The sequence below is a fragment of the Blennius ocellaris genome (genome assembly GCF_963422515.1).
Source record: "Blennius ocellaris genome assembly, chromosome: 19".
NCBI lineage: Eukaryota > Metazoa > Chordata > Actinopteri > Blenniiformes > Blenniidae > Blennius > Blennius ocellaris.
Genome location: NC_137668.1, coordinates 9,785,736 through 9,802,403, shown reverse-complemented (window position 1 = coordinate 9,802,403; position 16,668 = coordinate 9,785,736). Strand labels below are relative to the sequence as shown.

The 16,668-nt window shown below is 38.8% G+C and overlaps 1 protein-coding gene across 2 annotated transcripts in view; it reads right to left on the bottom strand.

The window, feature by feature from the left end:
- Positions 1-1,261, bottom strand: part of prex2 (phosphatidylinositol-3,4,5-trisphosphate-dependent Rac exchange factor 2) — a 102,266-nt gene extending 101,005 nt beyond the window's left edge. For both annotated transcript variants that reach the window (XM_080515070.1, XM_080515071.1), the window contains exon 1: positions 1,045-1,261. In XM_080515070.1, coding sequence (XP_080371196.1) covers positions 1,045-1,182 — 138 coding nt within the window. In that variant the 5' untranslated portion in view covers positions 1,183-1,261. The remainder of the gene's footprint in view (positions 1-1,044) is intronic.
- Between the last annotated feature and the right edge of the window lie 15,407 nt (positions 1,262-16,668).

Below are 16,668 nucleotides of genomic sequence, written 5' to 3'. Positions count from 1 at the left end.
GTTGTCTGTCTTCAGATCAGCACTATTAAATGAAACTATGAACTCAACAATGGCCCAAAATGTCTGCAACAACAAGCTGTACAGCAAAACAGAACAAAAATCCAAGTGGACACTGAAACAATCGCACAAGATGCAGAAAAAGCATCGCCTATGCTTGAAACCTACATCCTACAACTGTAAAGCTTGAGTTACTCTATTAGAGAGACCTTCCCCCTGCATTGTCTTGGAGCCTTGCTCAAGAGCACACAGATGAGGTGATAAGTGTGGGAAGAAGCTGTGGCTTTCCCCACTCGACTTTCATTCGAGCCATAAACCCTTAATCTGGTTACAAGCTCACTGCACTAACTTCTAGAAGTTTTGGAAACTTGCAGCCTTCATCCAAAGGTCTCAAATGATCTGGTGCGTGGCAGAAAGGGCATCTGGCATATAAACTAGCCAAGCGTACGGTGCAAATTGCAATGATTTGCGGTGGCAACTCCTAAAAAAAAAGCAAACTTCTTTTTATATTTAATGAAGACAAAGATGACATACATTTCTGTTTTCAGGAGTGGACACCGCGTCATGTGAATATCACTCAATACAGCCAAAAAAGAGTGTTATAGTGGATGCTTCACCTGCTTTTTGACCACAAATGTTCGTCTGAGTCCATCTTCAGCCAGACGGACCACTCTGAGACCCAAAGAGGATTAACCATCACACTGTGTGCAGGAACTAAAGCCGTGCAATGCCTCTTTGACACTGTTCTCCCAATTTCACACTCGCAATCTGAAAGGTTAACATCTCTATCAGTAGGGTGGGTTCAGATGGTGTTTGCGGGGTGATCGAAACTGCATGCTTGCGGCGTTTTGTTTTCTTTTGTTTTCTTTATTTGTGCAGGATAACTTGTTACACTGGGAGGACCAGTTCCCTGCTCTGCAGGCTGATGCGCCGTGCATACTAAACAGCCTGTTGTTTCATTTTGGAGGCTCACGTTCGGAAGTTAAAACAGGCACTTTCACACAGACTTGTTAAAATAAAAAAAAAACAACTTTGCTCAACACTCACCGAGAGAAACTCTAGCGTCCCGACATAATCCCGTTCAGTCTTTAAAAGTTCGTTCAGGACGCACACGCGTAACCGGAGCTGTTTCTCCAGGTCCTTCCCGCTTTCAGCTTTGTGCTCACCTCTGCTCTCCTCAGTCATTGTGATTAAAAAAAAGAAAAAAGAAAGGTCAACGCAAAAACTTAAGTTCCTTCAGCAGCGCAGAGTCTCACCCATCACACACGAGCAAGGTTCACATGAGTGAAGTTTGCAGCAGGTTTCAAAACTTCATTGGGGGGGGGGGGGGGGGGGGGGGGGGCGGTCGGTGTGTGCGCTTGGAAGTCCGCAGATAATAATAATAATAATAATAATAATAATAATAATAATAATAATAAAAAACCAAATAAACAAATAGGATGTGTTTGGAAAATAAGATGAAAAAAAACAAAAAACAAAGTTAGACAACTGTGTGAGGCTGCTTCTCACGGGGACTGTGTCACTGAGCAACAACTGGACACAGCAGTTAGAAAGTTGAGTCCATGTGACTCCTTTAAATCTTCGTCCTGATCCAGCCTCCCTCCTTTCGGCTCAGCTGCCTCCAAACACAGGACCGACATCAAGCTGCACGCGCTCACACACTCAACTGACTTTCAGCATAAAAGCACAACAGGCTCACACAAGCAGCAGGCTTCAGCTGGAAGCATCGCTGTGTCGCAGTCAAGCGAATTGTCTTCGGACTGAAATTGAATTGAACGCAGATCAGATTCTCGCGCACAAAGATGCGCATTTCGGACACGTTAATAGGTTTTTATTTTGAAATGTTTCATCTTGAAGCTTCCTATCTTCCAATGACTTGACGTTTCTGAAAGAAAATCACTAATCAAGCAGAGATGGGAAGTTTTTTTTCTTTTTTTTTTTCTTACTATAGTATGTCTATTGTACGTATTCTACACTTTGCCGCACCCCCCCCCCCCCCCCCCACCCCCCCCCCCCCCCCCAACATAGTTTATTCTCCTTGTATCTCATCCTATTGTATATTTTACTTTAGAACTTATTATACTTTATTATAGGTTGTGATTTTTATCTTATTTTTAGTCCTATTTGATAGTCATTGTATATAAGATACCTCTATTCTACTAACTGTTTGCACATTCCTTGTCTTTCCTTTCCTCATGAGTGTCCTTAAGAGCTGAATGTACGAGTAAATTTCTCCACTGTGAGATCAATAAAGGCGTATCTTATCTTATCTTATCTTATCTTAAGTTTAACTGTAGTTTTAAATCCCTTACAAGTGAAAGTACTATGAAGTAGTAGAAGCCAAAGTAACATTAGTTTTAATTGTATATGACAATCTAGGACAATGAAAACACTGTAAGAAGAGGTTAAAAAAAAATTTGAAAACATCAACTCCACACATTTAGTTAGATCCCAAACTTTTCTTGCTGGGTTTATACTTTTAAACACTTATTGGCCTCAACCTGATCAATGCAAAATGATGTCTCGCATTGTTCTGGAACTCAAATCTATAGACCACATACTGACTAATACATACAGAGAATATCCTCAAACTTACCATTACAAAGCATAGGGCACATTTTAAAGACTAAATAATAGACCTTTGAGAGAATCTAGATGCCCTTTATTGACGTCATTAAGGATTTAGATCTAACTGATGGAGGAAATTAATGAATTAAAACGTTTACTATATTGCACTGCACCGCAATTATTTTCCTATTGATTTACTTTTTTGTCTTTTGATTTGGACATGTGGGGAATTGACTGTTCTTAGTTTTGTTCTCTTCTGAATGTATGGTTAGTATCAATAACTGTTTAATTTAATATGGATTGCTACTATTTATAACAAGGAGCAAGTTTTTTGTGCATTTGTGTTTGTTTTTTTACTGTTTACAATACTGTACTGTGATTTATATAATATAATGTAAATGTATAAAATGTACTGTCATTATCTTCCTATTCCTTACTCACCCTTTTCATATTTTCACTACCTTCAATGCAAATTCAATGAAAGATAAATTAATCAGTAAATCTTTCAATTTCAACTTTTTTGTGTTTTTGTTTCCAACATGGGTTTTTCACAGATTTTGTAATGTTTACCATGCTATATCTAATTTACATAAGATAAAACCTAATTTTTTAAATTATTTTAACCATTGTTATGATCAGAGACACACTCAAAAAAATTGACTGCCATTGTTGTCAGACAGTCGATACTATAAATGTTATTAAAATACAAATAACTCAATATAAATTGTCATATATAATTTCACATATCACATAATAGAAACATGTATGTCCAGCAATTGCATGACAGAATACCATTGTTACTCCATATTACATTTTGAATGGGCTCAAATTGACCCAAAGACATCATCAATAACAGCTGTTTCATTTAATCTTCTATAGGATCCCTATTGAATTATCATTGTTTCTGACTTTTCGCATACGGTTCAAGATCTTTTTAGAACGGAATAGGTCAGGGGTGTGAAACATAAATCCTGCAGGCCAAAAGATTTCACTTAAAAAAAACAACTTCTAATACATTTCTTAAAAGTAGCTATGCCCTCAGAGTGAGTTTATAAAAACTCATATCATGCAACAGCGAGAGAATATTTTTTGAAATGTCACTAAATTTTGCACATGAAAGTTCCATTACAATTGGGGGGGGGGGGGTTATTTTGAGACTGTCATCATTTTCTGTAGTAATTGTTTAGTTTTGTGAAAATATAGGCAGACAATAATACAGACATTATGTATTCTCTGCATCACAGCAAATAAAAACTTTAAAGTTTAAATTAAAAATGTATTATGGCATTATTTTACCGGTCTGGCCTATTCAAGATGAAATAGGGCTGTGGCTGCTGACACCCCTGGTTTAGGCTGTGAAGACAGTCAGATAATTGCAGTTTAATCAAATCTGTTGAAAAGTGTAAAACAGACAATAATGACATGATTTTGTATTTAAATAAAATTTGTACTGGGGTCACTATGTCACTAGAGTTAATGAAACATTTGTGTACATTAATATTCCACAATATAATACAATTATAGGCTACTTACTAATTGCATTGGGCATAGATTTTGTAAATTAAATGTCTCTTGCCTTTGTTTTATAAGCGCAGACTTTCTGAACGACTACAAAATGTGTGCAGTGTTTATTCCAACAATATGCAATAATCATTTGTTCTGTGACTGTTCACAATTTGTCACTGGTAGATCGGGCGAAATGGAAAGAAATCTCCAAGATGCCAACTATAGTAAAGATTAATTCGCCTGTATTTAATATCGAAGTTTCTCTGTAAATAATAAAGTCATGAACAAATTTAGCCATAACCGAATAGTAGAGAAAACTTATCATTTCAAAATAAAGTAGATATATCTGTTACAAAATGCACTTAAGTATGACTGAAATTCATACTTGGGGAAATAAGCACAACAAAATACCAGATAATTACAGTAAGGCGAGGCTTTTTAATTGATTACTTCTATCCCAGGGTGATTAAATTGGGGTGATTGAAACTAAATGAAAGTTTATTTCTGCCAAGAGTAGTGAAACATAATGCTGAAAACAAAAGCATCATGATCTGGTTTCATTCCCCCTCAGTCGTTTTAGAGATTCCCTGAAACCTTGTGAACCCGATGCCCTCAGGACGGAGCTCATAAGAGACTAAGTGCCTCTGCTGAAGTTTACCATGCTTAATAATGATGTTGCTTTATCTCAATGACTTTCTCCTTGCCGTAAAATGCTTGGTGTCTTGCTCAATGGCGCATTCAATTTCAAGCATAAAATATCAAATTATGTCATTAAGTGGAAAATGATCCTCTCCTACCCGATTACACAATGAATCCTTGAGTTAGAGTTATTGTGTTGTGACCAAAAAAGAGTGGGCATGCACAATTCTGTAGGTCACATCTGCATCTGCCACTATGTCGCACAAAACAAATAAGTAAAGATCTCATTTGAGACGATACTCCCTGCAAGTTTCATTTACACTGTTCAGCCATAGCTTCAATTTACATAGATTTACATAAATGTTAAGAAAATAAAATCATGTGCAAGCGATCTGCACACAGAAAAACCCTGGCCCTTTGCAACTATGCTAATAACTGCAGCACCATTGTGCCGTGATTTCCAAAACTTAACATCAACAATACAAGAAGAAGGTGTTGTATGATACCTTATAGGAAGGTTTAATCAGTATTTGTACATTTGCTGGATTTGTCCATTGCGGTGTGATCATTTAGATTTATAATTCATTTAGAGACAGGCTCGCATGTATGGGGAATAAAGCTGTTATGTTCACATTAAGAGACTATTTAGTATACTCACATCTTTTCACGGTTCTGATCGAGGCCAGACGAGGAGGAACAGAGGATTAAGTCTCAACCCAATCTTTGTACATTATCACCAGGTCAGCTGTCCCCCCAATGGTCACCAATTAACCAAACAAGCTCGTTGAAGTTGGAGAAAACAAACGCAGGCACAAAGTGAACATGTCAGCATCACAAAGACAATCAGAAACAGCCAGGCAACTGAGCCTCATAGTAAAATGTACAAATGTGCAACGGCTTACGTCAATAATGCAAGTCACAGGTGTCAAACACATCAGCCATATCGTCTGTTTTCATCAGGTTTCCACATTGTTGTGTGACTTCCCAGCAATAGATAATGCACAGATGAGTTTACAGATGACGAGCAGTTGCAATACTTCCTTTAATTTGAGGCAGGCTTACCTGTCGTCATGGGAACTGAAGACGTCACTGGGACATTCAGAGTGTGTCCTATCTCATATTCTTTTTCACAATGTTCATCATGTTCTGTCTGCTCGTTTGGTAACATGTCATTTAAGGTACTTTATTAACGTAAAGAGCTCGTCTTGGGATTGTGCAGAAGAACCTAAAGAACAACAAACTGCCCTGTAAAAGCGCCAGAGTCAAACTGGACGGCTACAGTGGTAACCATTAGTTTGCACTACTGCCCATCAATGATGCAAGTTATTTTAGAAATCCCAAGGTTTTATAAACATAGGAACATGGAATCATTTTGTGGTATTTGTGTGCCCTTCAACCGTCCAACCTATCATATGTTGAGATAAAAATGTTGTAAAGACTTCTATTTAAAGTTTAATAGCCAGTCAACTCGCACACATCCACACACTCCTTGACGCTCTAGAGAAATAGTGAGTAATTACAGTTACAAATTGCTCAAAAGTGTCTTTTAAACATGAGATAATGCCCAAGAGAGGTCACACACGGGTTTGAGTTGAGTGATCGCTGGGAACCATAGATCACACCGAGGTAGAAACACCTGTCAGTATGAGATATTAAGACGTCGGGCTGAAGTCAAGAGGATATTCAGAGTCTATCGATCAAAAACAAAGTTGTGCAGCGGGTTTTTTTTTTATGAAGTCAACATCTATTTCAGTCACAGGTAAATGTATGGAAGAAAGGAAATACCTCAAAGCGTGCAGGCTCATCAGTCAAACATGGCGATACTTGTGTTTGGCATTCCTGCGAGGTGCACTGGCACCATGTCAATTATGGATGATTTGACTGCTGACAAAAAGCGAGAGGGCAAAGGCGTAGGGATAGAGGAGTTCAACTCTGCCAAATACATCAAAACCTATTGAGTGACGTTTCATCTTTCGACAGAAAACAACCCGCCGATAAGCAGCCAACCTCAAACCAGTAACATCACGAGTGTCTGAAGGACTATTGCGAATCCTTCTGGTCCTGCTATAGTCACACTTGAGTTGTAGGGGACAAAGGCGCATGCTTCAGTCCTCCTATCAACTTAACAAGCTTACTTTTCACCCATAGGAGCAAAGGAATATTATTTTGCATTATGGTTTACTATCCAAATATGTTGTTTCCTTAAACGATGCAGCCATTGGGTAGAAAGATATAATTTCCTGGGGGCTTCGACCTTGTGTGTAAGGAAGCCAACACACACTTTGAAAACACCCAAACTCTACGCAGAAAACAAACAACCTCTAAATATATTGTTTCTGTAAATGTGCAATTCTGATCAAATATATGGATGCAAAATGAAAGTAACTGGCACTTTTGGGACAGAAAGGTGAAAATCATGTAAAGGCTCTTTCCTGTCTGCGTTGCTGTGTTCCGGCATTTCTTGACATCTAATTTGATTGGTTGCTGATTGGTTGATGGTTTGCTGTTGCACAATATATCCTGTTTACAAAGCTCAGGGGTTGTGTTATCTTGCACAGAATCTGTCTCTGACATTTCATTTAGGAAAATCATTTGCGACAATGATTTGAACTGTTGTATTTAATTTGTGGGATTGTGTTTAATTAGGGCAGAATTGCCACTTATTGAGAGGTGCCAGTGGTGTGTAACCTCCCTGCTGGCTTCCTGTCTCCAGAGAGGCCTGTTAAGTGTTTGTATATTGAATTAGAGTCAATTTGTGCCCCCCTAAATACGAACACCATTCACACTCAGACCATCTTTTTTTCTCTGGATTGAAAGTCATTTGATGAGATTTTAGGGGACCTATATGCAGCCCCCCCAAAAGGGTAATAAGGGATTAACATCTCAAATAAGTGAGGATCCAGTTAAAAATTGTTCTGCAGTGAAATCAATCTCTTTTTTTCCTTTTTTCCTTTCTGATGTTTCATTTCCAGGCGGGACGTTTGAACTCATTCTCTACAAGGTAAAATCATTTCAACTGATGCTTACCGCTGTAATTTATCATCACCAAAGGAAGTCTTTATTTTATGGACTCTTTTATGTCTCAATTACAAGTAAGTGTCAATTTTGTGAGGTGATATCAGGACATGGCTCTTAAACTGGACCAAATGTGGATTTGTGCTGCTCTCTGCTGTTCAGATGAGGTACTGCAAGTGTTTGGTGAATTTACATCAGATTAACTAATGTGCTGTAATGTTCCACTGCTGCCACAAGGGAGAAGTGTTGCTTTTTCCTTTAAAACAATGACTACTATTTGCTATAGGTGGCTTTTTATAACGGGGTTTCGTTATTAACTAACTTCTTATAATCCCAAGTGGCTTTGTTCCCAGACAGGCATTAAACTGACTAAATGTGGGTCTTAGTCTGAATAAAGCCGAGAACCCTTGATGACATTTGCGGTAGACCGACTTAATTATGATTTTATATTAGTCTCTCCAGTTCAGGTAAGTTTCCAGACCTCTGGGATTTTATTAGGCATGACTTTGGTCTGTGGAATTAAACTTCTATTCTTTGTGGTCTCAAGCTGCCGGTGCCTTGCTCAGTACTGCCAGGAACTGCTCTGTTCTCTGCAATGGAAAAGGAGCATCTGACTTATATGAGCTGCTTTCAATCATTATTTGCACTTGACATCAAATAAAAGTGGTGAAAGCAAAGTAAATTTACTCGGGTGCACGCATGCTAGCCCTTATCCCTTTCAGCAGACCGGCGTAGAGTGGCCAATGTTATTTCTCACCAATCTGCAGGGGTGTTGGTTCAATTGTCTGATGTATCGCTTCCATTCAGAAGGTGGAAAAGACTGACACAGAGAAGACACAATGTGAAGACTAAAACTGAAAGAAGAATGCAGATGTAGGAGGTTGAGCCACTTTATTGTAGGTCAGATAGCTAGGAGAGTTCAGTCCATTCAGATGAGTGACATCCAAAGCTCGACCCAAAAAATAGGCGAGGATCAAAACAAGAGCAAGAAGACTGGACGCAAAGAGAAGAAGTGGCACAGAGTCTGAGGAATCCAACTGAAGACACAAGCAGGGAGTCAATGGGAAACAGGACACAGGTGAGAGCAATCAGGGCTGAAAACCTCCGGTGGAAATACGGACGGGAATGAGACAAAACCTGTCTGTTCTTCAGGTGGAAGCCTCCAGGTTGGTCCATTGTTCATCCATCCATCCATCTATTCATCCATCCATCCATCCACGAGGTGCTATGAGGTGAAGGCAGGATACACAGTAACAGGGAAAACACTTACAATCACATCTACAGGGAATTTAAAATCATCAATTACCTTAAAATGCATATTTTCAAACCGCTGAAGGAAATCAGAGACCCCCACAGAAACCCCCCCAAATCTATACTGAAATTGGGGAACTCTTATCTCAAGGAGGAGATATCTTATCTCAATTCATCTAATTTTGCTCTGTGCAGTTTGTGCCACAGTTTACATTCATGTACTGTTATTATTTCCTGAATGTCTTGAATGTCTTAATGCAGAATGAATAAAGATCATATGATCATAATGCGTTTTAGTTAATAATCAAATGACATGAAAGAAATAACACATAACTGCACCTTTCTCTTTTGCTGAAAAACATATCAATGAAGAAAATCTAAACTTTGAAAACATTGTTTTTGAAGGTACTACGAAGTACCATATGTCTTCTTTTACTTTGCTTTGATTGTTTGAGGAGATTTCTGAGTATTTAAAATGAGTAGTGCTTTTCACGGACTGCAACAGTAATTTGATGTGAAATAAATATCATTATCTGCCTTTACATAGGAATTAAACAGTAGTTCTCATTCGATGTCATTTAAAAGCACCACTGAAGCCCTGAGTGAGTAAGAACTTGTTACAAAATACTCATTCATAAAGAGGTGTAAGTAGTAGTAGCAATCATTGCATTGTGGTTAATTCCCTCTCATTCGTATTGCAATGGTGCGCAACAGGTACTCAAGATAAGTGGTATAATAAAGCCTGTCTGCAAATGTTATCCTTCAGATTTTTGAGCCTCAGCCGTTTCTGTCCCTCTTTGAAAAAAGTCTCTGTTTCCCTGGTGATCAGTGTGAATGAAAAACAGCAGACACAAGCCTCTTTAATCACGGATTTCCCTTAAATTCCTTCAGCTATTAAAGAAAATCCAGGAATAAGTGGTGATCCCAGCATGATCAAATGCCGTGGCAAAAAGAAAAGAAAAGTAAAACAAAATATCATGGAATCTTTCCTTATTGCTATGAAAAGAAAATACCAGCTTTTCTTATATTGCTTTAATGAAGAAAATCCCAACTTTACTTCAAAAATATACAATGAAATGTTTCCAAATCATGAAAAAAGAAAGTGAATGTACATCGATCTGTTTTAAAGAGGAGTGGCTGAGGCTCAGTGGGTGGAGTGGGTTTGCTTCCCATCTGGGTAATGGTTCAAACCCCCATATGCCCTGTCAAAGGGTCTCTGGGCAAGACATCAAGCCAAATGGTGTGTGAACCCCTTTTATGGCGGTTGCTTGCACACAAAATGGGAGAATGTAATCTTGTAAATCACATTAAGACAGCTGAAGCAGGACATTTTGCTCTATAAGTGAAGTCTATATATCATTTTCAAATAAAGGTCCACAATATATGAATCTATTAAAAAAGTGTGTTGCCAGCCAAATGTGAGAATCTAGTATGTAGTATAACCATTATTCTAATCAAGTGGAATTTAAAGTAAGGGTGGTCCACTTCACAAGTACTAAGAAACAAATTGTTTTTAATGCATTACTCTACATGACTGATCTTTTTTTTTTATCTTAATAATTTCTGTACTTCCCTTGTACTGTACTGACTCTTTTCAATCTTATACCTTATATGTACAACTTGTACATATAATAGATAAGACTGAAAAGAGTCAAACACTCATGGACAAGCCCATTCTCTCTAACATACATTCGAAAGTCTTCAAAATGAAAGACCAGTTCCTCAGGTTTCCTCTGGATTCTAGAAAGTGTCTCGTTGGGATTTTCTCAGACGTGCAAATCGACTGTGGACAACTTTAGAGCAGGCAAAGCCTTGGACCCCCTGTGAACTCTGCTAACCCACAGATTGGAGTCATTACTACAATATGATTCCTATAATCATGTTCAGTTATCTAGGATAATACACACGCACGCACGTACAAACACACACACACACTCCATCTGAAAAAGTCCCTTTGATCTTTTTCCACTTAATCTTATTTTTACCAAAGTGTTTTTTCCTTTTTCTTTTTTTTTTAACCTGTCATTCTTGTTGAGTCAAAACAAAATCCAAGTACTTTTGGGAGCTCTGGTCCACAGTCATCTGCATGTTCCTGAGCGTTCTTTCCAAGGTTACAAACCACTGGCATAACCTGGTAATCCAGGGTGCTCCTGACAGCTTTTCCATTTCCACGCTCTGTAATGTAAGCAGACTTAATGGCTCTCCCAACGAGCGGCACTCTCCAGAAATCCTCTCGCGCTGAGGAGACACCTCGCCTGTTCTTTAACCACTCCACTCTTCTGCCAAGGTCCCCTGTAAGGCAAACTGATTTCTATGACTGTGAGCAAGTCTTTGTGCTTTGTAATCAGACAGATGAGCGTCTGTGTGCTGCAGATGGATGCAAAGCTGCTTGTAACTCATGTTTCATCTGCGGGTTTGTCTCGCTGACGCACGGTTAGTGACGCAGCATCAGTAGGCCAAGACCATTAATTAAAAAGTATGTTCTTGTCATTGAGATGATCTTCTTCTAAATTCGTTGTTCATTGTGTGAGTGACAAACTTCTCAGGCTGCCAAATGGCCCACTTTGTGCTGCCTCACAGAGCGTCTTTAACCCCCTGCCAAACTCCCTCTTTCACTTCTCCCCTTCGGGGTCAAATGGTCACGGATGTGCACTCACAGCTCCGCTCGGGGTCAACTTCAATATTTCTGATCCTGAAGAGGCCCCACACTATGTCCAGACCCCTAGACCGCACGCTCATCAAAGAGCTCTTTCACACGACTCGCTGTATTTTGAGACTCGGGGAGAAAAATGGTGATTTACTGGCCCAGAGTGCCATTCTGAAACGGTCCAGCTTTAGACCTTGACTCGAAAAAAGATGCTGGGTCCTTCACCTCCCCGCAGACCGCAGCCCAAAGCAGAATCGCACACACAGAAACCTGCGTTCCTCAGCATTAAAAACAACTCCAAGCTGACTCTTGATGATGATTTTAACTTATATCTTACTACCCGACATGCCACGGCTGAATGACCAGCCAATGTACCTACCCTTGCTTGGCAATGTTTTTACTTTCACTACAAGTCGCTGAATATGATATACTAGGAAGTGAAGCATGGCCTTTATGAATATGCTTCTGTGTGCAGCTGTCCAGGTGCTCAGACACACTTCAGCTTCATGGTTTTATGTTATTTCTGAAAAATCACTCTTACAGAAAAACTCCCTTTTTAACCTTGGCACACTCAATTCAAGACTTGATGAGATTTTCCAGTGAAGAAGAGGATTTTTTTATATAACATTTATTTCAAAGAGGTATTCATTCGCTGCAATAATTTCGAGTTGTTGACAACACACTCCCTACACAGTCAGAAAAAACTCTGAAATTGGATTAAAGAGTAAATAAGTAATCCATCTTCAATAATTCTATATTCAGCTTAGGGTTGTAGAGCCTGAAAGTAGTAATTTACAAAAATATACATAAGCAATTGAGATTCATCATTTAATCTTAAAAGTCCCATATTATAGAGTTTTTCAACAATTTCACCCAGAGAACCAACAATGTTGTATTGAAAGAGTAAAGTTTAAGTGTAAATCCAGCCTTTGTCCTGAATTTCAGCCAGTCTAAAAGTCTGTCCAGTGAACGCTGTTGAGAATAGGTTGTTTCTGTGTCTGTACCTTTAAATGCTAATAAGCCGTGTCTCCCTATGCCTACTCCATGGTAGCATTTGCAAGGAGAAAAAAAATGGTGTCCGATAGTAATTTTAGAGGGTGGAGCGTATCTACAAAAGGGAGTTTCGATTGCTCGATGGAGTGGTTATTTTCCTGCATGACATCATGAAGGGAAAATCTCCAATTTGCTTGTATGAGCACGCATTCGCTGAAAAAGTGGAGCAAGCAAGTCAGTGAGACGACAGACTTTCTTCTCTTCTGGAGCCTCATACACAGGCGAAGGAGACATAATGTTAGAAAACCATTCGAAAGTGAATTTAGCATATTATGGGACCTTTACATGCATGTTTTTGTAGGGTGAAAAGACACTGGAGGAGTGGAGAAGGAGGAGCCACACATGATGCACATGTTCAACATGCAAACTCCAACAGGCCTGCAGATTTGGAACTGGTGTGCTTGTTGAAACTTGCACCATTTCATTGAACCATATTCTACAGCTGGGGAGATTCTGTTCTCCATAAATGAACTTTTGGAAGCATCTCATACAACCCATGAGTCATGACAATCGCTGTGAAATGAGGAGGGAAAAAAAAAAAAAGTAATAACGGTTTGAAGGATGAGTGTGGGACACCAAACAAAGCGTGAGGTTGAGTTGGAAGTGACATAGCATGTCCAGATGTTAACAGTATGTGGACACCATTTGGTGGAAAACGAGTCGCTGAGAAACAAACAATATCAACAATACAATAAAGCAGGGGTCGCAAAGTGCAGGAGGATGAGTCCTTGAGCCACATTGCAATCCTCCCCCCCGCCCAAACTCCCAGACTGTAAATACCGAGTCTCACGCCAAGTAGTAATTAATTTGTTTCACAGCAAGCTGATGGCTGGGATCCATAGGAAATCAAAACTTACATTTTCCCATGATGATAGTCGTTTAATTTGAAAGATCTGGTCTTTATGGGTGACTCTCATGAAGCTTTAATTAGCATGCCCAAGTAATTTTTCTACAAAAACAACTTTTAATAAACACTATTTTATATTTTCAATCGTGAGAATGAAATGTACAATTGTATGTATCATAATTCTGTAATGCATCTTCTGTTCCACTCCATCCTGTGCAGGGAAGTCGATCCCAGCACAGGATACACCTGGACAGGCCGGTACGCCATCACAGGGCAAATAACCACACAACCACACAGTCACTTTCACATCTGGGGTCAATTTAGGGTCATCAATTAACCTTCATTGCATGTTTTGGGCCTATGAGGAGAAATGCAAAATCCTCATAAGGAGCAAAAGTCCTGGCTGGTATTTCAGCCCAGATCTTGTTTTGAGCCAAGAGCGAACCACCGTTCCACTGTGCGGTTGATTTAATTATAATTTTCATAATTATTTAACAAATTATATGATCAATACTCATAGCTTAAATGTGTCCTGACCCCTTTACCTTTCATTTCAATTCCACTAAGAGTCCTTTTCAGGTTGAAAATAAACAAAAACAAAAGGCCAGTATTGTGTAAAAATGCATGTGTTTATATAAAGGTGTTTTCTATAGTGTTTAACAAAATAGAATATTAGCGTTACCATAAAAGTTTCATCTGCAACTTTCATCTTGGTCTGTAATCTCTGCAGTGTGCCTTAATACTGACCGAACGCTCCATTTTGTCAGGTTGTGAAAAACTTGATTGTTTATTTTTTGGGGTTGTTTGAGTGTGTAAGAACAACTCTTGGGAATAACGGTTACATTCATGTAACAAATATTAAAGCTTCCAATTTTTAAATAAATTAACACTTTAACTTTTTCGCATTTCTTCTATGCTGGGAAAAGGCATCCCCCTGACCCAAACATTGCCTCTCCTTAGGCCCGACAAACACTTTTAAAAACACAGCAGACTGTCTTTAACCTTAAATCCAGGTCTTTGTACTTACTTTGTGGGACTGATCATGAGCAATCGTAGCACAATACAAGCCGAGCAAATCCTTCATGTTTATGGCTTTGTTGTGTGAAAGCAGTTAAGTAGAACCCCGTCGACTCATGGCTTCAACCAACATACACAAAAAGGCCTTTATCCTCCACCTGGTGATTAATGTCAAGTGTGAAACCTTTATGGCTCTGCCCGCGCACTGATCTGAACACTTTAAGTGTCACCTGATTCCACTTTTTTTTTTTTTTTTTTTTTTTTTTTTACATCTCTTGTGTAATGAAGTAAGTGAACACTACTGTACTGTTTCGAGGGAACGGGCACTGAAGGCCAGCAGGGTGTGTTTAGGGTCTGTTGTACAGTAATTTGTGTAAAACAGGTGGCGCAGTGTTGACACTGAAGACAAGTATGTGAAAAATGTGCTGCTGCCATGCAATCACAAAGGAAAAAAGGCCGGCGGTTGACTTAGACATTTAATCACTGTGTTGGGTGATCAGCAGAGGATCAAACGGAGGCACGGAAAGCCTAGAATAACAGAGAGAGAGAGAGAGAGAGAGCAGTCCACAGCTTCACAGAGAATATGTCTGGTGGATTCAGGCCAAGACACTGACAGAGCTGGTAGCGGGTTATGACACCGTGCATGGGGATAATAAGAAACACACAAACTGGAAGCACAAGATTCAAAGTCTCAGTGGGATCTTAATTTGTCAATGAACAAAGCACCTGTATTGTTTTTTTGTTGTTTTTGATTTATCACTTCCCTCTTCTCCTGTGGAAACATGTTTTTTTTTTTTATGCTTACTGATCAAATTTCACCCAGAGCTGTTTTGAATGGTTGCACAATACCACAGCAGATTTTATATGCCGTATTCTAAATATCAGCTTTTTGACTAAATTGAACCAGATTATTACTTTTTTTTTAACTCTCAAAATGAAAATAGCCCAATGAGGCTGAGTGGAACATGGATTCAATGAAGCGGTACCAGGTGGAAATAACTAATGTTGAGTGTTTCCTGCAAAGATGCATACATTTGAACATTTTACACATTTTAAAATATTATGAACATGCATACCAAATCACATCACGGGTCTTCTGTCTGACACACCTGCCTCAAACCTATAAGCATTTCTTTGCACTGAAAAATGGTTGTCTTATGAGGTTGATTAGATGTATTATAGTCCTCTCTACACTAATATAATTTACCATTTAGAAGCTCATCGTCTTAGAACTCAACATTTATTTACATTATATATTTTACAGAATATGCTATATGAATATTGACTAGCTTCCTTTTTCAACAAACTTTAGACAAAACTACAATATTATTTGGGAAATCTTTACTTTTATGGCGTGAACTGCAAGTGTAAGCTCACGGGGTAATAACACAATGAAATTGTGTGTTTTGTGGTTAATGTTAATGGGAAACTATTGTTCAATGGAAGGTGTCCCATAAATATGAAGTTTGATATGACCTAAAACAAGTAAGTCAGTAAAGTTTATTCATCAAGCGATGGCTATCAATCACATTTCTGGCACCAGATTTTCTTGTTCCTATATTGTACATATAGGGTGCATGGATAAATCATAAAAATCCCACTGTGAATGGAGATAGAACATAGATTGTGTTACAAATGGCATGTCACTACAGTTTGCACCAATGGAGATATTCATATTTTGGTCTTCTTACAAATTGGTCGGAAATATTGAAAATTACAATACATAGAAGCCAAAGAATACAATTTCTAGTACTTCTGTAGTTGAGCTCATCAAGACAGGGTCCATCCAGGAGAGGCGGTAATCCACAACTTTCAAATTCCACACAGAAAGACCAAACTGAGGATGGTCAAATGTTCTTCTTCAGCACACCAACATGTAGCATTACAAAATGAATTTCACACTACATCCTCAACATATCTGCCCAGCAATTACACTATTTTCTTGGTATTTCTTTGTTCTTTCTTGGCAATTTTGCGGATCCGCAAATTCTATATTTGGGGTTTCATTTGATTCTTTTGTCAGTTTTGTACTTTATTGACGCTCCCTGCGCCTTCTCTTCCCCGTCGATACAACTAAATCGGGTTCCGTAATGTCAGAATAGTTATGTTTCAAAGTAATATTGATGAG